At 47.4% G+C, this 26,076-nt stretch overlaps 1 protein-coding gene across 1 annotated transcript in view; it reads left to right on the forward strand.

Moving 5' to 3' along the window:
• Inpp5a (inositol polyphosphate-5-phosphatase A) overlaps nucleotides 1–26,076 on the forward strand; it is a 179,688-nt gene that overhangs the window by 146,794 nt on the left and 6,818 nt on the right. Inside the window, exons 10-12 of the mRNA XM_051193276.1 lie at nucleotides 8,710–8,805; nucleotides 8,897–8,971; nucleotides 16,784–16,857. Coding sequence (XP_051049233.1) covers nucleotides 8,710–8,805; nucleotides 8,897–8,971; nucleotides 16,784–16,857 — 245 coding nt within the window. The remainder of the gene's footprint in view (nucleotides 1–8,709; nucleotides 8,806–8,896; nucleotides 8,972–16,783; nucleotides 16,858–26,076) is intronic.

Below are 26,076 nucleotides of genomic sequence, written 5' to 3' on the forward strand. Positions count from 1 at the left end.
CTAAACCAGAAAGGGGTTTACTTGTTCAGGAAACTTCAAAGCCCATCATATACCCAGAAGTGTCCCATAGTGAAAGCAGAGCTTCATTGTTGGTGGCCTGTGCCCTGCTGGCTGTGTCGCCTGACCTGGTGGCCCCCTATGCAGAGGCTGTGTGGTCAGATAGATTCACAGTTCCCCGCAGAGCCGGCAGAGACTAGGAAGGGATATGATTCCTGCACATGTCCACCTGTGTGTGTCCCACAGCCATGAGTGGCACTGATCAATTCACATGCAGATGAGATGGGATACAACCACCATATCTGTAACTGAATATGGTTGCTGAAGGGATCTAGTGAGTGATGGCATGTGTGGACAGAGTCAAGGGAGTCTCACCCAGCACAAGCACTTCTGTGTCCCTCCGTCTTCCATCCCCAATCCCCAATCTATGTCAGTACCATGCAAAGGGAACAGTTTGCCCAGGGACTCAAACAGAGTTCCTACCCCATTCACAGCATAGTGGGAGGCAACACAGTCACTCTATCTTCGCTCCCTGCCTTGTCTCTCTTGGTCTGAAACACTGTCCCAATGTAGGTAAATGTGGTTCAGTTGTTGCCTCAAAATGGAGTTTCTACATAAAGTTTTCCTGTTTTGAGTCACCACTGTTGGAAGTGTTAAGGACTTGGGCTCAAATATCAAGAAAATGTAGTCCTATAAAACAAAATTCATCTTGGTAATAGAGAACAGGCTGTGGTGTGGGACACACAGCTCAGATGGATGTGAGGGTCCAGTTATAGCCCATCATTAAAACTTGTAATGTTGCTCTGGCCCTGACAGGATCTAATAGCATGCTGCTGGGGCTGACCTCCCTTCTCACTGCAGAAGACATTGTTTTAAGGCTCATTTCTTTTTAAAACATCAGCTTGAATTCAGACATTCCTAGGAACATCTGTGTGTGGCTGAAATTTGGCCGGCCACAATCACCCCTCACCCCATTGTCCCCAAGCCTTTGTTCCTGATTTCACGCTATCAGAGGGTCTGCATGTTTTCTTGCATGAAGTTGTCAGGGGGATAAAGGCTCAGGAACAGGGTCATGTTTAGAGGATGGGCATGAAAAATTGGTAAGATGTATCTCTAAGCCCACCCACCAGCTGTTGCCCACAGCAAGCAAAGGCAGGAGCAAGCACCCTGCACTCTACCTGGGTTGGGTCCAGCTGAACTGAACCCCTTCCTCCCAGCAACCCCACTTTCCTTCCTTCCCTCATCTCCCACAGGTACATGCAAAGCCTGTGAGTGCCAGGCAATCCCATGTGCCCATGAGTCAAGCACCATTTTCAAGAGCAGGAAGCCACTAACTGCTTTTCTTGTGCAGACAGACTTCTACTGGTTACAACACAGAACTAGTCATCCCACCATCTGACACCTTTACCCATGGAGAAGCCTCTGGAACCTGGTATGACAATCCCAGAGTACTTTGGATGAGGATTGCAGGGAGCTAGCCTGAGGCTGCCAACAGATGGATGTCCCTACCACCGTGGGACCCAGAGCTGTCTGGTTTTTTGTGGCATAGACTGTGCCTGAGTAGGGACAAAGCAGACATGCCAAACAAAGTTCTACTTAGGAAGAGCTGTAGGTCTTGGTTGCCTGGTACCCAGCTGGCTAGATGGGGTCCTGCAGAGGTGGAGTCACAGCTATTCTACCTGTGCTCCATCCAAGCTGTCTCAACACAAAGTGCTAGTGAGGTGAGGTCCTGAACCACGGACAGGCTGGGGATGCTCCATCACGAGGGTGCCCACAGAAGTCTCTGGACTTAAAAGACCAGGGGATGTCACAGCTTCAAGGAGGCAGCTTGATTTGTCATTTTCGGTTTTAAGGTGGTTTTACCCCTGAGGGGTTGCTTGTTCTTTGTGTGCCCCCCGAGTCTAAGAACCATTCTGGTTAGGTCTGAGTGCTGTCTCCCCACTCTTGGCTCCACAGCTTTGCTGGTTTTGCAGAGCAGGCAATGTCTCCAGCAAGGTAGTCCTAGAATCTGTGGTTCTGCTTGCTCATGAAGTATGCACTGAAGCACCTGGGTTCTGCAAATGGATTTGCAGGCATGGTTCCCTTCAGATTCTTTTGGGGGTGGTTTAACTCCTGCCCTGCCCTGAAATGGTTCCCCTTGCTGCCAGTGATGTCTGTTAGGGGGTGGCACTGCTTTGTGATTAACTCTTGACCACCTGTCCCCCAATTCCCCTTTAAGGAAAGCAAGGGGGGAAAAAAAAGTGAGGCCAGGAGGCTCTGGGTTTTTAAACAGCCTGGAGACATCTGGCCTCTGGTTTTCATCTGCTGACTAAAGTCAGGATTAAACCTTGCCCCCACAGCTTTGTGTAGCTACTGGTGAGTGACAGGCTACCTTAGACAATGGAGGCATCAACCCCTCTCAGAGCACAGTTCTGGGCAGGACAATGGAGTGTCTGGTAGCTTTGCAAGGTCCAGAGCTGTCCACCAATCTGCCCATGTCTCCCCTGGGACAAATTCTAAGAGATGCTGTGCTCTAGCCAGAGGCCAGACAAGCAGGCCCAGTGTGGAGTTCATGCTGGCTGTGTGCCCCCTCCCAGATATTCAGGGCCTCTTAGGGAGCTACACATGCTGATGCTGGCCAACCTGTAGCTTGTTGGCTTAAGTCCTGACTGAGGACTGGAGCCTCTATCCCCTCAAAAAATTCCTCACCTGCCCTGGCAGAATCACTCCTGGGATGCCTTATTTTGCAGAGATGCCAGGGGAACCCTGTATATCACCAAGAGATAGGCACACATCCTGGGGCAGCCATCCTTCTAGCTACCAGCAGGTATCCTGGTCTGAGTAACAAATAAAAATAATATAACTATAATGGAGTGTTATGGTGCATGCCTTTAATCCCAGCATTCAGGAGGCAGAGGCAGATGACCTCTGTGCATTTGAGACCAGCCTGGTCTACATAGTGAGTTCTAGGACAGCCAGGGCTATGTAGAGATCCTGTCTCAAACAAACAAACAAAAAAGTTTAATGGTCAGCATGCATAGGGCCTGCACAGGTTCATATGGGTCCCAGCATTGAGAGGGAGAATTGGACATGAGCTCCCATCCTTAACCAAGAAGCTATCCCAAATAGACAACCACTTTCAAAGGAAAAATTAATTCTCTCCAATGGAGTCTCACTGAGTATATAAACAACACTTAAGGGTAGACCCCATGCTCAGCAGTAGATGGCCAATGCAAAATGAACTCAATGGTATTTTTGTAGGGTCTTTTTTTTTTTTTTTTTTTGGGTCTCATATTGCTTTGTTTAATTATTTACCTTTTATCTTACTGTTTGGATATGGATATTATGTTTTCCAATTTCATGTTTTTATGGGTTTTGTTTTTTGTGTGTTTGTGTTTCTTGTTCCTTTTCACTGTATTTTATTCTGATTTGTTTGTGTTTTTAGTTTTCCTGTTTTCCAAATCGAGAGAAAAGGCATGGGGTTGGATGGGTGGGGAAGTAAAGTAGAAAGGATCTGAGAGGAAATGGGGAGGGGAACCATGATCAGAATATACTGTATGAATTTTCAATAAAAAATAGTAATAGAACACCAGGAAAGAATCTGGGGTCAGACCATGTCACTGTATAGAAATTGACATTCCTGGACCTGCTGTTTCTGGAGGCCTCTTCCTGGAGCTCTGAATCCTGCTCCTGTAAACCTAGTGCCCCTGCCCCCCCTCCATCCTTCTCCCTCTCCCTCTTTCTCTTCCTCTCTCTCTTTCCCTCTCCTTCTCTCTCCCTACCTCCCTCTCTCTTTCTCTCTGTTTCTTTTTTACATACTCATCTCACTTTCCTCTCTTCCCAGTCACATCCCCCATCCACCTTTGCTCTACCCCCACCCCTTATCCATTTCTCTCCAGAAAAGAATAGGCCTTCCATGGATACCAATAAAACATGGCATATCAAATTGCAGTTCAGACTAGGCACCTCCACTCATATTGAGTGTGCACAAGGCAACCCAATATGAAGAAGAGTCCCAAAAGAAGAGCCTACCTACCACTCTTGTCTGGGTGCTTTCTCCACAGCATTGGTTATCTCTTCTAGTGCCAGACTAACACAAAGGGGCGTGGACGGAGTGCAGACGGATACCTAAAGCTCCTGTAGACCTCCATGGTCCCCAGAGCTGACTCCTCTTCATGGGGAGACCTTCAGCAGGATCTAATACAGTGTGGCATTTGCTACTCCTGCCTTGGAGGTGTATGCTTATACCAGAAACCCAAGTTATCCCTGGGGCTACACATCCTGCAATCCAAGCTGGGCACCCACAGAGTGGGGCATGGTCTCAGCTGCAGATGGAGGTTAAGGTTCAGGGGTGACTCAGCCTTTAGGGATGGGACAGTGGCAAAAGTCAGGCTTCCCAGTGCTTTGCTGAGGAGTGACTTTAACAAAAGCATTCACTGTGCTTTCTGCATAAATGAAATAGGCATTTTTGAGGCACATTTGGATTTTCTCTGTTCTGAGGAGTGAAAAGACCCCGTAGTCCCAGCTGCTGTGTATACTGTTTCTGTTCTGGCCTCTCATGAGCCATAGGGATGGACCCCACATCTGTGCTCCCCCCTGTGGTTCTACCAATCACCTCCCAATTTAGTTCTGGTCCATCTGCTTTCCATGTTGTCTCTCTGCCATGGCTACCACTCTTCCCACATTACTGCCCCCCTTACCTCAGTTCCTCTGTTGTAGCCTAAAGACAGGATTCTGTTGTGACCCTCCCTCATCGCTTCATGTAGCTGCCACCACCTCCATGCTTCCCAAGAAACCCATCTGCTTTTCTTTAGCCCCCTCTTATTTCTCCAAGAAGCCTATTAGTTACCTGCCTGCTACCCAGCCTATTTCAAGGGTGCTGTGACTACTTGGCTTCCTGAAAAGCCCTACAGCATGGCAAGGAGGCCCAGGCAGTATGACCAGGTGACTGATGGACACAGGACTGCAGTGCCCACTCCAGCTCTGGCACTGGAGACCAATAGAGAATGGTGTTGAAAGCTTGACCTAGAAGTCTCTGTCTGCCTAGCCCAGGGCTGTATGATCCTTTGGAAACAACCTGGTAGAACCCCACCATATGGCAAAATACCAAGGGAAACCTGCCCAGTGAAGGCAATTCTGAACTCTTTCAGCTGCTGACAAGCATGCACCAATATGCTTTTAGAGAATGTCCTTGGCTTTGGAGGCAGGTGTGTGGGGTACTGCAGAGAGGCTGCAATATGGCTTGGTTTGTGTTTTGCATTTTAGTAGCTGAGGAACAGCTGGAGGATAGCCCAGCTAGATACACTCACACTGATCTTAGAGCTGCCTTGCTTGAATTCTACTGATGATAAAAAGTTTTAAAAATCTCTATATATTTTTACAATGTGCCTCAACCACCATTATCAAGAGTAGCCCCAAAACTTGCAAACATGCTTAAAACATTCCCAGATCACCAAAGCAGATTCCAAAATGTCCAGAGGCCATGTGAAGGTTGTTCTGGGACTGAGAAGCCATCTCCTCGTGGGACAGCTGTATCCTTCCCACCCCTGTAAGGAGATAGTGTGGGAAGAACCTGTGGTAGGCTGCAATCTGGTTATTCTTAAGTTGGAGGCCAGTTGAGACTGGCTGTCACTGTCTAGCCCCAGGTATACCTGTGTGTCAGAAAGCACAGGTAAGGACCCAATGAGATGGCTCAGTGGGTGAGGGTGCTTGGCCACCAAGGCTGATGACCTGAATTCCATCTCAGGGATATAAATGGTAGACGAAGAGAACTGACCCCCACAAATTGTTCTCTGGTCGCCACATGCATGTGATGACACATATATATCCACTCACATGTGCACACACACAAGTAACTGCCATTTAAGAGATTTTCTTATGCAGAGGGAGGCAGAGGCTGTCAGAGCTCTGTGAGTTCAAGGTGAGGCCTTGTCTACATAGCCAGAGTAGAGAGACCCTGGATGGATGGATGGATGGATGGATGGATGGGTGGGTGGGTGGGTGGATAGAATGGGTGGGTGGATGGAATGGGTGGGTGGGTGGGTGGGTAGTGGATAGGTGGGTGGATAGATAGATTGATTTTTTAAGGAGAACACAGGTAATTTTTGCTTTTACAAACAGACGCTTTCACATTACATCTGAAACATTTGGTCTGCTGTTAGGGCCAACGAGGCTATTTGCCCTTAATAGAGTTTTGATCTCTGTGAGTAGTGTTTGTGACAGCTAAGTGGGGGGAAAGGGAACAGATTTAGTTCCTGGGATGAGCTGGCCCAATACCCACACTCACACTAGGGCATCTAATTACTGCGTAGCTTTGTGCAAATCTAATCAGCTGTAAAAATTGTGTGGTTTGATAGCACAAAAAACAGCTGTCTGCTGTCACCAATGTCCTGGGCTTGGGGACGCCAGTCTAGGCATCATGCTTTGGTAACTGTCTAAGTAAGAAGACCAGGAAATGCAGGTGAACACCCTTGGTTCATTGTGATCCCAGCATATTCAGGAAACAAAACCTCTGAGGGCTAAGCCAACCAACCCTTCCAGGGCCCTGTGATGAAGCCATTGCGGGAAGAAAAAAAAAAAAAAAAAAAAAAAAAAAAAGAAGAAGAAGAAGAAATGGATCTTAGATGGCTTTTAAAAAATAGCATTTGGGGTATTTCTTCTCCTTTCAAAAGAATTAAAATCCCTTCCTTAGGTTGAGCCGGAAAAGCTGGGCCTGGCAGCTTTCTGCATGAGTGGTCACGACTTCCCTGGGTTTGAAAAGCCAAGAGAAGGCTGCTTTGCCTGCTCAGTCCTGTTGGAGCCTTTACAACCTGTGAATGGGGAGGTTCCATGGGAAGGGATGTGGGAGAAGGGGCGGGGTGGCTGGCTCTTGCACAGCTCTGGGGGACCTTCAGATGTTGATCCTTTGGGAGCTGCCAGCTTGGTGAGATAAAGCAGGGTTTTTAACTGTGGAGGGCAGATGCCTTCAAGGAAACACAACCATGAATTTCCTGAGGCCCTCTGCCCTCCGCCTACCCCCACCCGGAGCCTTTCCTCCATTCATAGAAAGCAGCTTAAGCCACTTAAGCGCATTAGCATCAGGATGGGCCTAGACCTCCGTGGGATGCAGGGGGCTGGGTGGCCTTGATGCCCCTGGTTGTTTGGGTACTTGTCCTAATCCTCCACAGTTCCAAGGCAGCCAGACTGATTTGTGACACAGAGTCCAAAAGCCACTTTGGGGGCTTGGCTGGGTTAGCTGATCTGTGCCCTGAATGTCAATGGCCTGGCCTGGAGTATGTTTGGGGAGTGGCCGGCCTGGGTTGGAATGCTGCACTTAGAGTTGGCATCCTTGTCCTCATCCACCTTGTAGGATGGGTGCTGTGCTGGCACAGCTGCCCAAGAGCATCTTGGGTTTGTACCCAATTGGTATCTGACACCTCAGTGAGCCCCAGGCAGGAATGAGGGTGCAGAGCCCTGAATTTAAGGAGTTCCCCTGACTCCTCACAGCACAGACCCCCCAAGGGATCCTATAATACAGAGACCTTAAAAGGTCAGCTACTTCCAGTAAACTGGCCGGCCTCCTTATAAGTAAAACATACTCTCTTTGTTTAAAAAAAAAAAAGTTTACATATGGCCCAGTTAAAGACTGTCACTAGCCCCAAGTAGATTGTCCTGTTATCCCAGCCCAGGTGACAAGGTTCTTGCTTTCTGTTTGACCTGGCTGTTTGTACACATTTTGTGTAATCTTTTGGCTGAGAAAGTAGCCACTGGCTTCATCTTTACCATCAAGGCAAGAGGCAGTTACTTAGAACCTTCATTTGTCTAAGAGGTGTTTGCGGTTGTCTTAGGAGCCTTGTGTTGCTTTGTCACTTGTGTTTGTAAGTGTCTTTTTTATTCTTCTCAGCTCCAGGCCTCTGCAGTGTGTGTATTTGGGGCACGGGAGAGGGGGAGGGCTCTTGCTCCTAGTGGCTCCTGTGCCTGCCAGGTGGGGAAGAGAGGCAGTCCCCAACTTTGTCCTGCCTTTGGGGAGTGACCGCTTGCTGCATATATTGAGGCAAATTCAAACAGGCTTGAATTTAATTTATCAACCAGTGCTCTAGCTGGTTGCTTTTGGTCGAGGACCAAAAGCATTTAACAAGAAGGTTGGTGGTTCTCCATAGCCACTCTTTGGTGGAGCAGGCTGCCTGAGCATTTGCTGCCTTCATCATGCTACTTGCCCCTCTCTGTGTCCTTGTCTCACCCTGCCCTCAGTTTTCCTGACTCCTGGCCAAAGCCCGGGACTTATCTCCTGAGATTCTGAACTTTTGACCATCTACTTCTGAGCCTCCTGGGCTTAGTGCCCTATACCATGGCCCGTTCGTTCTGCAGCTTGACAGCCTTATCCAGGCCCATAGGGCTTTTGGCGAGGCTCAAGACAGCCAGCAACAGCAAGGAGCCAGCCCTTCAAGGGCTCAACTTGCTGCCTGGCATGGTCACTGCTAACAAAGCCTTGCCTCTTGTAGACCCATGAGCATACCGGATCTGTGTTGCACTATCAGCTGCATGCAGCCAGGACCTTGTATAGCCTGGTGGAGGAACTTGTGAGGAATAGCCCATAAGGACTGTCAAGCTAGTCTGCTGGAATGGATGTGAAACCTTTGTGTTAGGGAACACTGATCTGGCCTCCCCTTCCCATTGGAGACATTGGGGAAGCATTGATACTAACTGGGGCCATGGGTGGACAGATTGGGACTGAGCACCCTTGTCTTCTTGCAGACGCTCTGCACAAAGGCCACAATGCAGACAGTCCGGGCTGCTGATACCAATGAAGTTGTAAAGTTGATATTCCGGGAGTCAGACAATGACCGGAAGGTAAGTGGCTTGTGACTTAGGGCAGCCACCAACACACCCAGCCTGAGGAGTGGGAGCCATGCAGGACACTGAAGCATCTCTGATCTGGCAGGTTGTGCTCCAGTTGGAAAAGAAGCTCTTCGACTACTTCAACCAGGATGTCTTCCGGGACAACAACGGCACTGCGGTGAGTTCAGTTTGAAGGTGTATGCATGGTCACCCTGGATCCTTCCCATGAGACACTCCTGGCCCTGGAGTACCACAACCACATCTACATGTGTTCAGGCCACCCAGAGTTCAGCTTGGGCTCCAGGCTGACTTTGTAGGGTTGACTTACAGGATTGGGGCAGGGACAGGGGCAGGCTAGGCCAGGCTAGGCTAGGCTACCAGGAGTTTCATCCTGTCAATGGGCAGCACAGTGTTTCTATGACCTATGAGCACGGGAATCTCCTGAGGGAGAGAGGTAAGGTCCTGCCTGTTACTGTGGAAACTAGAGAGTTCATGGCCTCAGGTATGCAGCAAGGCTTAGACCCTCATTTTGAATAGGGATAAGCCACACATATGTTCCTTGAATGTTCAAGGCCTATGTATGCATGCATGTTAGTGTGTGCATGAATGTGTGCGTGTGTGTACCTGAGTACATGTCTACATTTATTGTGTTAGTTGGTGTTTATATGTGTGAACATGTACATAACTGTGTTTGTGTCATTTGTGTGTAAGTGCATTCATACATGTACAACTGTACTGTCTATGAGCACATTCATGTAAATTGAAATTTATATTGAGACTATAACAATCAAGAATAGGGCTGCCGGGAAGGTACCTCCAGTTATGGGCATCTGCTCTGATCTAAGCCACAAGCAGACTGGAACTTAGAGTAGCCTGTATGTAACTATTGTTTGTTTGTATGTATGAATATATATGTATGTATGTATGTATATGTGTGTGTATGAATTGGGGAGCTAGAAGGTGCATGCTATGGTTAAATACACCATGCTGGATGTTAAATACTGTGGTTACAATGTACTTTAGGATAATCCACAAAGGTAGTTTATACCACAGAAATTGTCACAACACTAATACATCTTCCTCCCCCCCCATAGCTCCACATTTACCAGAACATAGCGAACTGCATGCCCAGTCCTCCATGCTGTAAGTCACACTAGCCTCTTGCTGCTGATCCCTCCTAGGGTCCAGCAACTTCTGTGACTCTAACTACTCCTGCTAGTCATTCCCAGCAGATACTCCTCGAGAAGCTCGAATCCATCTTCACTGCCGTGGTAGGCCTGGCTCACCTGCCTCAGGGCTGTTTATTAACCTCATTCCTGCTGCATGCCCTGTTGACTTTGCAAGTATCCCTAGCTCTACTCCTGCTTGTCCATAGGAGAGCTTCATACATTGTGACCTTCAGTGGCCTCTGACCTTCATTGGCCTCTGATGGATTCCTTCCCCTCTTCTTTGTCTGCACCAGTGCCCACTGGTCCCTTTCAGCATGCTCAGTGACACAAAAGACTATAGCTATTGGTGGTTCCTGGTAGAGGAATTTCCCTAGGGCGGTGGTTGTGTTATCCTGCCAGCTTTGTGCAGGAACAGTCCACTTCCAGTTCAGAAGAGTAGAGCAAGTTGGGTGTGGTGGCACAGACCTTTAATCCCAGCACTCAGGAGGCAGAGTAGAACTTGATGAGTTCAAGGCCAGCCAAAGCTACATAGGGAAATATGTTTGGGGGCCCCCATCAGAGAATGTTCTTTTGAGCCCAAGAAGTAAGGCCACTTGGGACTTTGCACAAGGCAAGAAGCAAGTGAGGTCAGATGCAAGGGTCACTTCGGCAGCTAAAGAGAAAACAGTTTTACTTTAGGCAGCACTGGGAAAGAGAGTGGAAAAATGTATCCTAGAAACATCCAGGGATGTGCCACTGGGGTCTAAATGCTCTGTACAGCTGTCTTAACATCTAGACAGAAAATTTGCGGTCCCATTGGAATGATCAGCCTTGTTCTTCTCCGGGAGGTAATCTTCATTCAGCACACACTGTTCTGGCCTTTCTTTAGGTGAAATATGAGTGGTTATTCCTGTAGTTCCATTACTGCAGGGCTGTGGACAGAGAGGTGGGAATTCAAGGTCATCCTCAGCTGCATAGAGTTTGAAGCCAGCCTGGGCTACATTAGATGGCACCTCAAAGAAACAAATGAAGGGCTGGGGGGATTGTTCATGGTCAAGTGTTTACCATGCAAAAATGAGGAACTGAATTCAGATTTCCAGTGTCCTTGTTTTTTTGTTTTGTTTTTTAAAGCAAGGTATGACAGTGTGAATCTGTCATGTCAGCATTAAGAAGGCAGAAGGGGGAGGGTCTTTAGACTAGCTGGCCAGAAAGTCTAGCTGAATCAGTGAGCTCCAGGTTCAGTGACAAACCCTGTCTCAAAATAACTTAGAGAATGACTCAAGAAGACACTTCATATTGAGCTATGGCCTCCATGTATATGTACACAGATGTTTACAAGCTCCCCAACACACACACACATTAACACAAATTTTTTAAGAAGAGGAAAAGAGTAAGGAGAAGGAAAAATTACACTAAGATGTACAGATGTATAGACATGATACAAATCTTATTTGCAGTCTTGGGAGGTGCAAACTTGAAGTGCAAGTTTGAGTCCATTGAGGGCTGCATAGAAAGAAAGACCCTGCTGGTTTGTTTGATTGACTGATTATTTTTCCATTTTTAGTTGCTTTTATTTATTTATGTTTATTTATTCTTCTCTCATACAATACATCCCTCCACTCCTCACATTCACCATCCCATCTCCCCTCTCCCCCAGATCCATTGCTCCTCTGTTTCTCTTCAGAAAAGAGCAGGCCTCTCAGTGATATCAGTTGAACATAGCATAACAAGATGCAATAAGACAAAGTACAAACCTTCATATCAAGACTGGATGACACAACCCACTAGGAGGAAATTGCTTGGAAGGCTCTGCTGTTCTGTAAAAAAAAAAAAAAAAGTTTGAACATACAAGAAATGTTTTGAATTTGACTCTAATATAAAAGAACTCAGCTTTGAAGTAGGGAGCATTTCCACATAGTGAGTTCTTGGCACTCATGCCTATCTGCCAGAAAGTCAATGGGTTTGCCAGGTGCCTGGAGCTCAAGTGGCACATGCTTCCACAGGCTGCTTCTCAGAACCTGAAACATACTTTCAGAAATGTCCCAGGCATGCTCCCGATGCCCAGCCTCCACCCATGTCACACATATTCAAAGGAATTGGCCACCATCACTCAAGCCAGACTGTGGGCATCGAGTCCCTTCAGCCTAATGAGCAGTAGAGATAATCTCATCCTCATGGACTGGTTCAACACGCTGTGCCACTAGCACTACAAACAAACTACCGTCTACAGGATGGATGTGCCTGAGCAGGACTCAGCCCCCAAAATCCATCGCATCCTTCATCAGCCACCGGTCTTGTACTCGTCTGACAGAAATTTAATTCAAGCTGGCTCCTGAAAATAATTATTGTATTTTAAGAGTAGTAATCATTGGCCGGGACATGATTGAATGTGTCCATGCGTATTGACTTTTTCTATGATTTATAGCTTTGTTTAGTCGATATTCCCATCGAAATTGTATAATTAATTATAAGTGTGGCTGTCAGGTCTGCAGGATGGAGTGCCCTGGTGAGGATTTGGAGAGATTAAATTTTCCTTGGCTGTCCCAGGGCAGGGCTTGGGAATTTTCTAGGTGCTTGGCCTGTTGGATAGAGATGTTTTCTGTGTGTTTAGCAACCGCCCGGGCTCCGGGTGCATTGATTTTCCAAGCCCTTTTTTCTTTATCAGTGCGGTGTCCACGCAGCAACAGTGGAATTTGTGCAGCTGGGACGGCTCCTGACAGATGCATGAAGCCAGCAGCTGCTTTATCATTGTCTGCACACATCGGTGCTGCTTTTCACTTTGTAATCAAGAAGAACGTTTAAGATACATGTGAAATTGGTTACCATGTTTGTGAAAAATCTCAAAGAGATACAAATTATCAATTCACCAGCAGTGTGGTGCAATTTCCAATCAGAAACCCCTCACAGTTGATGTTCTGTGCAGGTGGTGGCAGAAGCTTTAATCCCCAACAGTCATCCTGTTGATGTGGCAGGCCTGGAGATTCCGGCATTCTGCAAACTGGTCACAGGGGGTCAGGGTTCCACTGGCCTGTCAGAGCTCCCTGGTTGAGCAGGGAGCCAGTGGCTCCCATCCATACCTACCTTCTGTACAGCAGAAGAGGAATGAATGTGTGATCAGAGAACATGTGTATTCGAGTTCCAGAATGTGTCTATCAATAGGCAGCACCAGCTAACAGGAGGATGGAGGGCAGGGTCCAAGTGTATCTCCTCCAGCATGAGGCTGGGGACATGGGTTAGGGTATTTGGGGGTAATGGGTAACATATATGCTATGGCCCTAAATAAGGACAGAAGACTTGGGAGTTCTTCACCTGCCATTCCTCAGCTCCCTTGCCATCTAGGCAGTTTTTAAAATCCAAATAAAAAATTCAATGTTTTCCTTTAAACATTACAAAATTGAGGAAGGATTCTTTTAGAATAGAAGTCATGGTGTGACAGTGACCTTGGTACCTTACTTAGTACCTAAGGTCTGATACCCCAGACAGGACAGATGTGACAGGCTCTGTGACAAACCCTGTATGACAGACCCTATATGATCATGACTAGAGAGACCAAATCTCTACCAGTTCTGACCCCCCAACACACACACTCCTCTAGCCCAGGCTTCCTTCACACTGGTTTTTCACAAACTTGTATATGGTTGTATTCACTGGAGCATGTGCCTACGTGTACAATGGGTTAATACTTGAATCTGTTGTTATTAGCTGGATATTTGTGGCAAGTCCTTGCAGTAGCAGCTTTCCCCTGCAAGGAAGGTGGTATATGACATCCACATTGGTGACTTAAGGCAGGAGCCTAACAGGTAGGCCCTGGACATCCAGAAATAGGTGCTGACCCTGAAGAAGCTCCTAGGTAATGCTGGCACAGCTCTGCAGTGCTTGAGAGTATTTAAAACTGGAGAATGTTGGGTGAATGACAATGAAGGCCACCCACACACATGAGTTCAGAGTCACAGGTACTCAATGTCCTCACATACATATGGATACACTCATGTGCATGGCAAGAATTATAATTTCTTCACCTTTAGGGAAGTGTTCAGAACTGGTGGTGACCAGTGGCCAAGTTGGAATGTAGTGGTCTGATATAAGTAGTCTCCCATATGCTAAAGCATAGTTGTGTGTATGCATGTGTATACATATACATGAGTATATATACATGTATATACATGTACATGTATATATAGTGCTGTGCATGTGCATATTTATAGTCATGTATATTATGCACACATATATGTGAATCTGTGTGCATGGAATGCTTGTCAAAGAGCTTTAATGTTGATAACATGGTGTGGGTACCAGGGCCATGACAGAACTGAAGAACGTATGGCTAGTGGGTGGGCATTGACCCTTGGTTATCCCTGTTCATCTGCCCTCATGTCCAGGGGTCTTCTGGCCTGTGGTGGGTGCAGAGGAGAAATCTACAAGGTAGAGAAAGGTATGGCCTAAAGATCCAAATGCTTCAGCTACCCACTATGCTCACAAACTCCTGTGGACCTTGGCAGTCAAAGACAGTGACTGCCCATTCCTGAGCACTTAACCTTGCACAAAAATAACATTTCATTATCAAAGGTTAAATAAATCAGGTTGTCAGAAATTCCATCTCTTCAGGGACCCTGTCTGTGTTCCCAGCTTTTGTGTCCCCTTGCTGCTTTTAGAAGTCTGACCAGAGCCAGGGTGGAAGATAGAGCAGGCTGAGAGACCATAAAGACAAGAAGACTCTACCCTGATGGCTTTTGTAGCCCAGGCAGGTATCATTCCAGAGCTGTGGGCCTCAGACCACCAGGTGCCACAGGGCAGTGGATGTTCTGCCCACTACTTCCTCATGAGGACTCAAGAATTTGTCTACTGTTGTCTATGAATGACTTAGAATCTCTGGAAGAGAGACCACATTCACAATTAGAAATTTAATCAAACTCTGAATCAGCAAAGGCAAGCTCATAACCCTAGTCTGCAGAGTGTGGGAGAAACACTCTCTTTTTGATCAAGAGTCTGAAGAAAATAGCCAGAGGTACAGAAGACCCATGAAATGTCAGATGGTTGAGGACATAGGGCTTCTAAGATCATAGCTGTTGATGATAAGTGGATGAACTCTCAGGCTGAGAAGACATAGCTGAAGAAGGGATTTGAAAACTGGAGGCTAGATGGAGGAGTGAGACCCAGAAGCAGCACCAAAACTTAGAGGGTGTGGTAGAAGGTATAGAGCAGAGACAAGGTGGGTGGACGGCTCCATCCAGCAGGAAGAGGTCACCTGCCTGCTTTTACACTTGTCTATATCATAGATCCTCACAAGCAATGAATCCTGAGCTGGAAGCGTGGAAAACTCAGACACCAAGTGAAACAGCCAAGCATGGCATATAAAGAAAAACTAACAGTAACCTGAAGAAGTTGCCATATAACTCGTGGAAAGGCAGTAGACACTTCAGAATCACAGCAGCCACAAGCGACAAAGTCACTTAATTGAAGAGTAGACTTGCCGTCACCTCTCAGGAGCCTATTCAGGAGTCCCCGTGCGGTTGCATGTCCTCCTTAAAAGTCCACAGTAAACATGGAGAAGAGGAGGGATTTAGAGGGTGGGATGCCATGCCCCTCCCACTTTCCTGAAACTGCTGTTAGCAGGTGCCTCTGTGCTTTGGTCCAGAGCTCCTGTTGCTCGTTGTGCTTTCTGACTCTGAGCTGCCTCAGGCTTCCACCCAGACTTTGGGGGAACACTGGCTCCTTCCTGACTCACACTGGCAGCACCTCCAAGCAAAATTGCTTCTTCTTCTTTTGTTCATATGGTCAAGACCATAGTAGTGCCAGAGAGAAGCTAATGTTGGAGCCATGCCAGACAGAGTCTAAGACCCTCTGGCTTGAGTCTCTGAGAGTGTCCAGCATACTATCACATGGCTCTGAGGTTATGATATTAAACAAGGAGGTTCTGTCTGGGGTGATGGCTTATCCTTTTCTCCTTCCCACAAATAATATCACTTCAGAGGGGGATTTTAGCTGGCCTTGACTTGACCCTTATGCAGTTCCAAGTCAGTCTGGTTAATAGGAGTGGCATCCAGCCTGGTGCTGATCTGATAAAGACGGCTCTGAGAGGGACAAGCAGGGAAGAGAACCATGCCAGTGAGCAGGTAGCAGGCTGGCACACAAGTAATTACAGTGTACACATGCTGGTAATTGCACATTCAAGAATGATGGATGAGGTGATAGTAAGAAGTGAAGACACGGTGTGGTTTTGAAGGGAGCCCCACCACGATGCCATGGCTACACACAGCTGTGGGGTAGGACGTGATTAATGGGTAGTATCCCACAGGGTGTTCTTGGTGACTGGACAGAGCCATGGCTGGTGCGGACCTCTCCTTCCAGCAGGCACAATACTCTGACGGAAGCCTCCTGAGGGAGCCAGGCTGTCTGCCACCTCCTCTGCATACAGAAGTGAATGTTTCTATCCTGGTGGCTGTTAACTTCTCACCAGTCTGTGGAAGCCGCTGCAGTTATGATGCACTGAGTTGATTTTGCTTCCTCTGAGGGTTACTTTCAGTACAGGACATTTCCTCTCACTCTGGAAAGGGGATGCATGCTTTGTGGGGAGTCTTTGTGTCTCACATGAGCAGGACCAGGCAGTCTGAGCACTGCTCTTGCTCTGCTTGCAGCAGAGGTAGCTGAATGGTAGAGCCAGACTGGCACCCCCTGAGAATTGGTGGTGATGGATCTTGGTCTCTGAGTAGAGAGCAAGGTCACACTAGATGTTTGAGTCCTTCCTGTTTTTTTAGGAATTTGTACACAACCCAGATACACACAGATCATTACCTTCCAGTGAGGAAACCAAGTGATTTTGTCGTCTTCTTTCTTTTCTTTAGCTCTTGGAATTCGACAAGGAGTTGTCTGTCTTTAAGGACAGACTGTATGAACTGGACATCTCATTCCCCCCCAGGTAAGGAGCCCTGCACCTGCCAAGAGCAGGCAACCTTCCCAGCAACCTCCTCAGGTGTGCCTGTGTGTCAGTGTTAGTGTGTGCATTTATGTGTATGTATGCACACATGTATCTAAGGACATGAACGTGTGCACATGTGTCTGTATGTATGTGTCCTATGTACATCAGCACCTGTGTGTATTACCATGCCATCTAGCATGTATGTCTGTCTGCATGTATGTACCTGTGTTGTGTGCATCTGTCTGCATGCACACACCCATGTGTGTGAATTACACTTCCTCCCATCATTTTCATGGCCTGAAGAGGAATTGGCTGTGAGTAATAAATAATTCTATTTTTTTAACACCCCTTTCCAATGTGAAAAACAAAAGTTGTAGATGAGCAGGCATGGGTTTATGGGCAGCATGCTGAGGATCTCTAGAAATCTTGAGACTCACCATGGTATGGTTTCCCTGCCAGGGGCTTCTGAATCTTTCTGACGGAGATAAGTACTTGTGTTTCACTCTGGTGCTCCTGGGATCTTGATATCTGCCACACTACACTGGATCCCTTCAGTTATCCGGGGCCTCAGTGTGCTGTGGTGTAAAGGAAGGGGAAAAGCCTAACAAACTAGTGTGTGGTATATAGTGGACATCAGTTGCAGGATTACCTACCATCTGCTATGGCTGTGTCTTGCTTCTTGAGCTTTGCACCGTCCTGGAAGCAGTGTAGAGAACATGGCTATTGAGAACAAAGGATTGTTGCTGGGACAAGCCTCCAGTAGCTGTGGGTAGCTTTGACTGTGTCAAATCCTAGTCTTGTGACCTAAAGTGGTAAGGAGACTTTCCAACAGACTGAATTATGCCAGTGAATTGATCGTATTGCTGCTGCCTATTTCACACCTGCATGGTAGGAAAACTGGGATCTTTTCCTCAGAATGAGGGTCCTGCATCCAATGTGTCTGACAGCCAGACAGCCTTTCCCCTCTCTGCCATTGGCCTCCATTTCTGTGCCAACTGAACATAATCACACACATGCAGTGGAGAGACTCACCCTGGACAGATCTATGGTTCCTTCCTTTGAAGCTGCTAGCTCATATCCCCCAACCTAGGAGACTAAGGTAAGGGAGCTGGATAGAATTTCAGGGATGGAGAAACAGGGCCATAAGCCCTAGTAATTTCCAACACCTGGTTAGTGCCCAGGCCAAGATATTACTGACTCCTAGCAACAGGGCTCAAGGAGGTGACCTCATGAGACTGACCAGAATCCCTGGCCCTGCAGCTTAGTGGTGACCAGCATTACCCTGGATCACATCCATGAGCAACTAGGTGACTTGCCAGGTACATCCTATCAAGCATTGAGGGACCTGCTCTGACCCTTATGTGGCTCTCAGACACTCTGAATATTCTCCAGTGAATTATGGGTATTAGTAAACGCATGCATATGCCTGGCCAAGAGCTGAGAGGCCCAGGATCTACAGTGGGATGGGAACATGCCTGCCCCTCAAGACTTGTACACTGAAGTTAGCCTCTGTCTTGAGATTTTTCTCTCAATTTAAGTGATCACTAGAGGTACAGGGGCTGAAAATCCAGAGGGCTTTGTAATCTAAGCCCATGTGACTAAGAGAGAATGTTTGACCCACATGACAACCAGGGGACCTGCTTTCCCCGCCTGGCAGGAACAGCTGTCATCTCTCACAGGCTTGAAACCATCTTGACACACTGGCATGTTCTAGTCAATTGAATGTTGTGTTTTCAAGAAGGGGCCCTGCATGATGTTCCCAGTGTCTGGAGCCACCAGACTCCCAGGAAAGCTCCCTAAGTCAAACCAGGTGGGGAGGGGGTGGCCCACCCTCTCCAGCCTGTTTGTCAGGGATCCATTCCCCTGAGTAAGGAGCGAAGACATCAGTAGATTTTTAAGGCAGATCTTTGGCACAAACAGAAAGAATGTAAGAGCCACCTGTGTGTTCAGGGATGGGGAGAGGTGTATGCAGCACAGTGCCCAGGAGTCCCACTCAGAGGGAGTTGATTAGCACAGCAGAGAGTGCCAGAGTACCCTTGAGATGACCATACTCCTATTTCAGAACTAAGTTTGTTATGTGACTCACCATAGCGGGTGTTCAGAGGCAACTGAGGAAAATGCCCTGAAAATAGGGTAACATCCTGGATATTGGGATAGATTTAGGCAAATAATAGGAGCCCTTAAAAGCAGGGCTGCTTTGGTGAGGGAGTCGCCTTCAAAAGTTGTGAAGAGAATTCATGTGTCATACTAGCCTGGAAAGTGAAGATAGCATCAAACCAATAGCCATCCGATGGAAGGCCAGTAATGAAATGGGAACCATATACCATCATCCTAAAGGGCAGGGGACTTCTAGGCATGACAGTGATGCCTCGTCTTCAGGCTTTGAGACCCTGAGCTGGGTCCACCTAGCCACCCAGCCCAGGGAGACATAGAGGTAGTCTGTGCTCTGTGACCTGGAAGCCTGCTGGACTGTCAGGCAGCAGTGGTGAAGGTTGGTGGAGGATTTGGAGGCCTCCCCCTACTGTTTGCTGTGACAGCATCTGTATCCCATGTGAGGCTCCCACTAGCAAGCTCTGTCTGCCTTCTGTGGTCACAGTTATCTCAGGAGCACCCTACCTTGCAGGCCTCATGATCCCATCTTGTGACACGTATATATCTTGGTCATGAGACTGAGCTTTGTACTGTGGTCAGGGTCCTCCTCTGCCTCCCACCCCTTGGAGTTGGATACTGAGGCAAGCTTTCCCACCTGTCCATGCTGTCCATACTGCTTTGCAGGATCCAGCCATAGAATATATATGGGCCCTCATATCCCTGCAACGTGAATGAGTTGCCCTCCCTGGTATCTATGGACATCTTGCCGCTCTGGCTTCACCATCACACATCAATGGGTATGTGTGTCCATACCAACTGCCAGCCCACTCCATGGATCCCATATGAACATGTTTTACATACTGAACACATGGGAGACACCATCAGGTATCTAGTGGCTAGTCTTCCAGATATTTCCCTTTATTTAGAAATAGCATTCACATTTTCACAATGGATAGAGAAATAATCCAAATTGAACTGTTATGTCTAGAGTATGGTCTAGTCCACATTCTGAGAGGCCTTTGGTCTCTCTTCCAGTCATAACATGTGTCTTTGGCATAGGCTTCAACAAAAGGCTCCTGAGGCCTGTCCCCACAACTCAGGATGCACACAGTATCCTCCACCATTACCTCCTGGGACACTGATGATGTCCCTTACTTCCAGAGAGCACTGATGTTCCTTATCCAATTGGTTCTACTGTGTTTTAAAACTGTGAAAAGCTGGGAGTAGTGGAACATGATTGTTACTTGTAAAGATCACGAGGTGGAGGCCAGCCTGGAGTATACATGGAGAGCCTGTCTCAAAACTAATATGATCAAACCGTTCATAGTCCCTGTTGCATTGTCATTTGCGTTTTGGAGAGCCATTTCAGTGCCAACAGAATAAGCAAAAGTCTAAGCTGGGAAAGAGCTGGGGATTGAAGTGGTTGTATATGAATGAAAAAAAGAAATAAAAAAATGAATGGACATGACTTGTCCTGGGTTTTGGCACCAGATTGGAAAAAAATAAAATAAAAAACAAGTAAAGGACAAGACTGCTCCTCGGTATGGTGGGAGAGAAAGTTTACTGTAGATAAAAGGGAGAACATAGCCAGAGTCAGAGGCTTGTGGGAGAGGCCAGATCCAGAGTAGTCTTGACCCTGAGCTATGTGAGGAGCTAGGGAAGGGAGAGAAAGAAAGAGGGGAACCAGCCAGGAGGTGCAGCAGCCAGGAGGCTCAAAGGGAGCAAAGTAACCAGAATGGTTGGATTATATAGGGAAGGGCAACTAGAGGAAGGGTGGCCCCACCCCGGGGCTGGAGAAGTTTTGGGTAGGAGGTGAGGTAGGGTATGCCAGCCATGAGGGCCCTGTAACAGGTAGGGACTAAGGGATCCTGGTGGCTAGTATCCACTTTGATATATTAAGTAGACACCTCAGCCATTTGCCCCAGGTTTGAAACCTAACAGTATGTAGTACCAGATACATTCTTAATCTGTAATAAAATAGTCTTGGGCTGAGTCTGATGGTACATATCTTTAATATCAGTACTCAACAGGCAGAGGCAGTCTGATCTCTGAGTTCTACACAGTGAATTCCAGGCCAGCCAGGGCTACACAGTGACATAGTGGGAGACCCCATCTCAAAACAAACAAAAACACCCCTAGCCTTAGGCATACTGTATGCACAAAATTGGGGGGGATGTGTATGTGAGCATGTGCACATGGGTGATATGTGCAGAGAAATCAAGAAATTACTGTTGTTTATTTTGTTCATATATGTACATATGCACACACTATATGTATGTGGTATGAATATGATGTATGTATATGATGAACTATTTGTATATATGTGTATAATATATGCATAGATAGACTGTCCATATGTGCATGGACCTTTGTGCTGGAACATGGGTATTGACACATGTGCATTACTGTGTATATGTATACATGTCAATACATATGTGTTGCAAGAATTCTAATTGGTTTTAATAATAAAAACCCTGAGTCAGATATACGGATAAATGCTGAAAGATCAGAAATACAGAGTAGCCAGCCACTAGTTCTTACCTCTACTGAATCCTCAGACCCAATGGGCAATCCTGTCTCTAGGAATCCTCAGACTGAATCCTGAGCTCATTTCCTCCCACCTTATATTTCCCTCTACACCCAGCCCTATCACTTCCTGTCTCCACTTCCTTAGTGCTGGGATTAAAGGTGTGAGCCGCCACCACTTGGCTCTGTTTCTTTTTTAGACTGATTCAATCTCATGTAGCCCAGGAGGCCTTGAACTCACAGAGATCTGTCTGCCTCTGTCTCCTGAGTGCTGGGGTTAAAGGCTTGTACCATCATAGCCTGACAGAGTGGCTTGAACTCTGATCTTCAGACAAGCTTTATTTCTTAGATCACAAACAAAGTATCACCACACATATGTATTTTTTCAGGGCCTGTGTAGGTATGTACATATGTACATGAGTGTGTAAATCATGGGCATGTGTATATAGGTACATGTCCAGAGTTTAGATGTGAGAGGAGTAAATTCATGAATATGCATGTATGTGAGTAAGCTCATGTATCTATGTGAGTACAGTTGTATGTGTGCATAGTTGCTAACATAGTTTGTCACTGATGACTTGGGACTTAAACATGTACATACAGAACTTACAGAGAAGTGGACCACAGGATACTGCCTGTGAAAAATGAAAACATGAGCCCCCCCTGTAGCCCTGTTGCATAGGCAAGAGGATGCGTTACAGCTTGAGCACTGCGTTATCTTGGGAGGCTTTCCAGTGGGTTAAGAGACAGTTTCCTGGGAGACAACAGTGCCTGAAGCATCTCTTCTCCCTACCTAGGTTTCTGCCTGAATCTCATCTCCAGGTATGGCAGACAAGCATATGGAAAGGTCATAATAGTTCCACCACCACAAACTCTCGGCCCATACAGAAAGCCCTGGGTCCCCCTTGGACATGCACCCCTTTTGTTGAAGAACTATACCAGCACTTAAACCTAATGTCTGACTTCTGGGTACACAACTACTGTGGGGTACCCCAGAGTCCCTGTGTTCCCATTACCAAGAGGCCCAGAATGAATCTTAAATATTCATGCTTGCTCTACTGACCCCAGAGCCACTATGGGTGAGTGAAACTGCTCACCTTTAAAAGCAGTTCCTAAGGCCTAGAGCTCTCATCTCAGTTCTGTGCTTCTATGGCCAGAAGGCCAGGAACCAGTGTGAGGCTTGCTGGCCATTTGAGATGTGGCTACCCTCATGCAGAACCTAAGTACCTAGGCTGCATGTGTCAGGAGCCAGCCAGCTTCCATGCATCCTTGAGGGCACAGGCCACACCAGGCAAGTATGAAACCTCCACATCACATGCAGTCCTGCCCACCACCCAGAGCTCTGCCTTATCCCATGATTTCTGTTCTCACTTCCATTTTCCAACTCTTTCTATTTTGCCTATATCTTGAGGAGCATAACCTGTACCATTTGGTTCTGGGGTCAAGCTCAGGTTTCCAGTCTTAGTGGCAAGTACATTTACATGCTGATCTTGCTGATCTCTACATACTTATTACTTTACTTTAAAATAATAATAATTAAACTCATTACATGTTAACTCAGTAGCACAATAATGGAAAAAGATGTGGCAGGCACGTGCATAGAGAGAACCACTGCCCCTGGCTATGAGTGCTTTGCTTTTCTTCCTGCTGCCTTGTAGAAGGGGTGATTCCCTAGCCCCTTATCACGGTGCTGTATTGAGAACCTACTATGGACTAAGAATGGACCTGCCCATGGTGTTTGGTGGTAGCATGTATTGGATGAGTGGGGCAGGTGATGGGCATCACTCCAGAGCACGTGGTACCTTTATCAGAACACATGGACCTCAGCAGACATGTCCTCATAGGGGAGGGCCATCAGGCTCATTGGGCCCTTGAATTTTGTTGTTGGCCACAAACACCATCACATCCAATCCAGAGAGACAGCTTTTTTTGTGCCATCTTAAGAAGACTGTACTTGTGTGTCAGCCTGCTTCAGAAGTGGCTCTGCGCAAACACAGGCAGCTGACTAGCAGCACAGCTGTACAGCACTGGCCTGAGACCCCGCCTCCCTGACCTGTGGCATGAAGGGCCTAGATGCCCACATCTCACACTTTTTACTCCCAGGAGCCATGCTTCCCAGGGTAAGTATTTACTCAGCACAGGTATCCGCCCTACTGTGAATGTAACACTGAGGGTGATGACGTGGATCGCTGCCTGGTTCTTGCCCAGGCACCTCTGCTTTTCCTGTAGTAGTCTTTGCCTCCTCGGTGCAGAAATAGTGCCATGGAAACCTTTGTCATCTTGGTGCCATTATGAGTGGTTTTACCTCCTGGATCTTGGAAGGATCCAAAGTTCCCTCAAGCTGAGACTCACACACCAAACTCCCATGTAGCCCAAAGCAGCAATAACCAAAATGCCATGAACTGTGGAATGGATATCTGGAGTACAAGCACCTTCAGGCCCTGAGAACAAATCCATAAAATGTGTCTGAGCCAAGCAATGTGGAACGGACCCTTTGAGAGCCTGTGTGCACTTCACTACCAGCCAGACCTGCTGAGGTGCTGAGCTTGGCATCTTCCACCTTCAGTGCGATCTGCTGGTGCATTTATGTCCTGTGTACACTTGGCCTGATACAAAGCTTAACTTAGAAAGGGCAGTTTAAGTGCTATGCAGATCAGAACCTTTGCTCAGGGAGCCCTGAATGAGAAGAGCTACACTCTCAGCAGTGAGCAAACTTAGCATAACTTCAATATTTTTAAGCAACACACATGCTTATGACATGGATATTTCACCTCTAGTAAGTTTAGCATTGGAAGTAGCATTGGTCACATTTGCAAAAAAATCCAGAAATTGGACTTATATCCGTGACTTGAAATGCAGTCAGGGAGCAGTGGGTTGGTCTGACACTGGGTCCTGGTTGCACAAAGCCCATGCCACATGGTGGTTGCACAAAGCCCATGCCACATGGGCACAGTCAGCAAACCAGTGAACAGAAAAGCTATGCCTGCAAGCTGTAGGTCACCTGAGATCTAGTATGAGCAAGCTGCCTCTAAGCCATAGCAAAGGGAGCCAGGGCAGGCTCCAACTTCACACCTGCAGCCATTGGGACACTCTGGGGCAGTTCAGCTACTAGGATCTTAGCATTTCAGAATCTGTCATAATCCTGGTGCTCTAGTATTGAATGCCCCTCCCTTTTCAGACATTTTAACAGTAGCCTAGTGTCTTTAAACCTAGTATCTGTTCGTTGTATCTAGACCTCAGTGCCTGTAGATGTGTCCCTAATGAAATTCCTTCTGTGATACATGCCCCAGGGCTAAGTTGCCCTTGATGCCAGTGCCTTTGGTGTGCTGTGTAACCAGTGTCAAAAGCAGTGCAGGGACTGAGAACAGGTGACGTTCAGCCAGGTGAAAGCAGAGAGGTTCCCTGCCTGGCATAATGGGGTTCTCCCCGTTCTGAGGGCAGCCTCGGTACTTCCTAGTGACCTTCTTATGCTTGTTTTCCTGTGGTCCAAGAAGGGCCAAAAATCAAAGCAAAGTCATGAATTACACCGGTTTCCTCTCCCCACCACCCTAGGCCTGCACTACAGGACTCTCAAACACAACAGGCTTTGTGCTCCTTACAGTGTGGTCATGGGGGCCATGGCAACACTATCCAAGCCTAGCCCGCCCAGATCTTGAACCTAGCCTTGTCACCCGAGCCAGGCTGGCTGCAAGCAAACAGCCAGCAAAGGGCCACTGCCCACATCCTGACAGAGTTCGAGGGCGAAGAGGAAGGGAGGCAGCGTGGAGGTAGCACAGGTGGACAATTGTTAATTTTATCAGGACTGCAATTAATTATGCCGATTATTCCGGGAGCTGTATGGTGCTGAGATAGGGTTAGTTTGTCCTGCCTCCCACCCCTTTTGGGTTTGCTTCCAGATAAGTCTGCATGCACAGCCCTACTTGCATTAATCATCGACATGCAGCCACATCCAGGCCTTGCACTCAGCTGAGCAGCCCCTGGCCCCTGATTGAGATGGAATGGCTCCATACCCAAAGCTGGTCTCTCCAGGCCTGCCTGCATCAGAGATTCCTGCTTTTGTATTTTGGGTGTTGGGGAACACCTCAGGCTATGGAGCTGAGGGCACCCCCAACCCCTTTCCAGCAGCAGAGTCTGCCCTGAGTCACATAGGGTTTGAGGGAACATGGGACTCTCAGAACTTGTTAAGGGTAGGTAGTATTAGGGGATACAGAGAGCATCAGCCCGTCTCTCCCGCTGTCGTGGAGCCTAGTATGATTAATCAGTGACCACCAGCAGATCCTATCCCTGATCACAGAATGGTTCTTCCTTGCCTCCTGCCTGCTCTGGCTTTGTAAGTCTGTTCTAGCTCTCATGCTGTTCACTGTGCCTGGAAGACACTATAGACTCACTGACAAGTCACCTATAATGTCGAAACCCAGAACTCAGTTTAGACTATGGACCTGGGCTAGCAGTATAACATCCAGCAAGGTCTCCAGGACAGTGGGGTCTCCAGGGATGGTGACCTACAGTTAAGAACTGTGTCAGGGCTCTTGTCAGACATGAGATGATGACTTTTAAGGGCATACTAAGTTCAAGGCATGATGATGGACACGGGAGATAGAG

This window comes from Phodopus roborovskii, unplaced genomic scaffold (genome assembly GCF_943737965.1).
Source record: "Phodopus roborovskii unplaced genomic scaffold, PHOROB, whole genome shotgun sequence".
Lineage (NCBI taxonomy): Eukaryota > Metazoa > Chordata > Mammalia > Rodentia > Cricetidae > Phodopus > Phodopus roborovskii.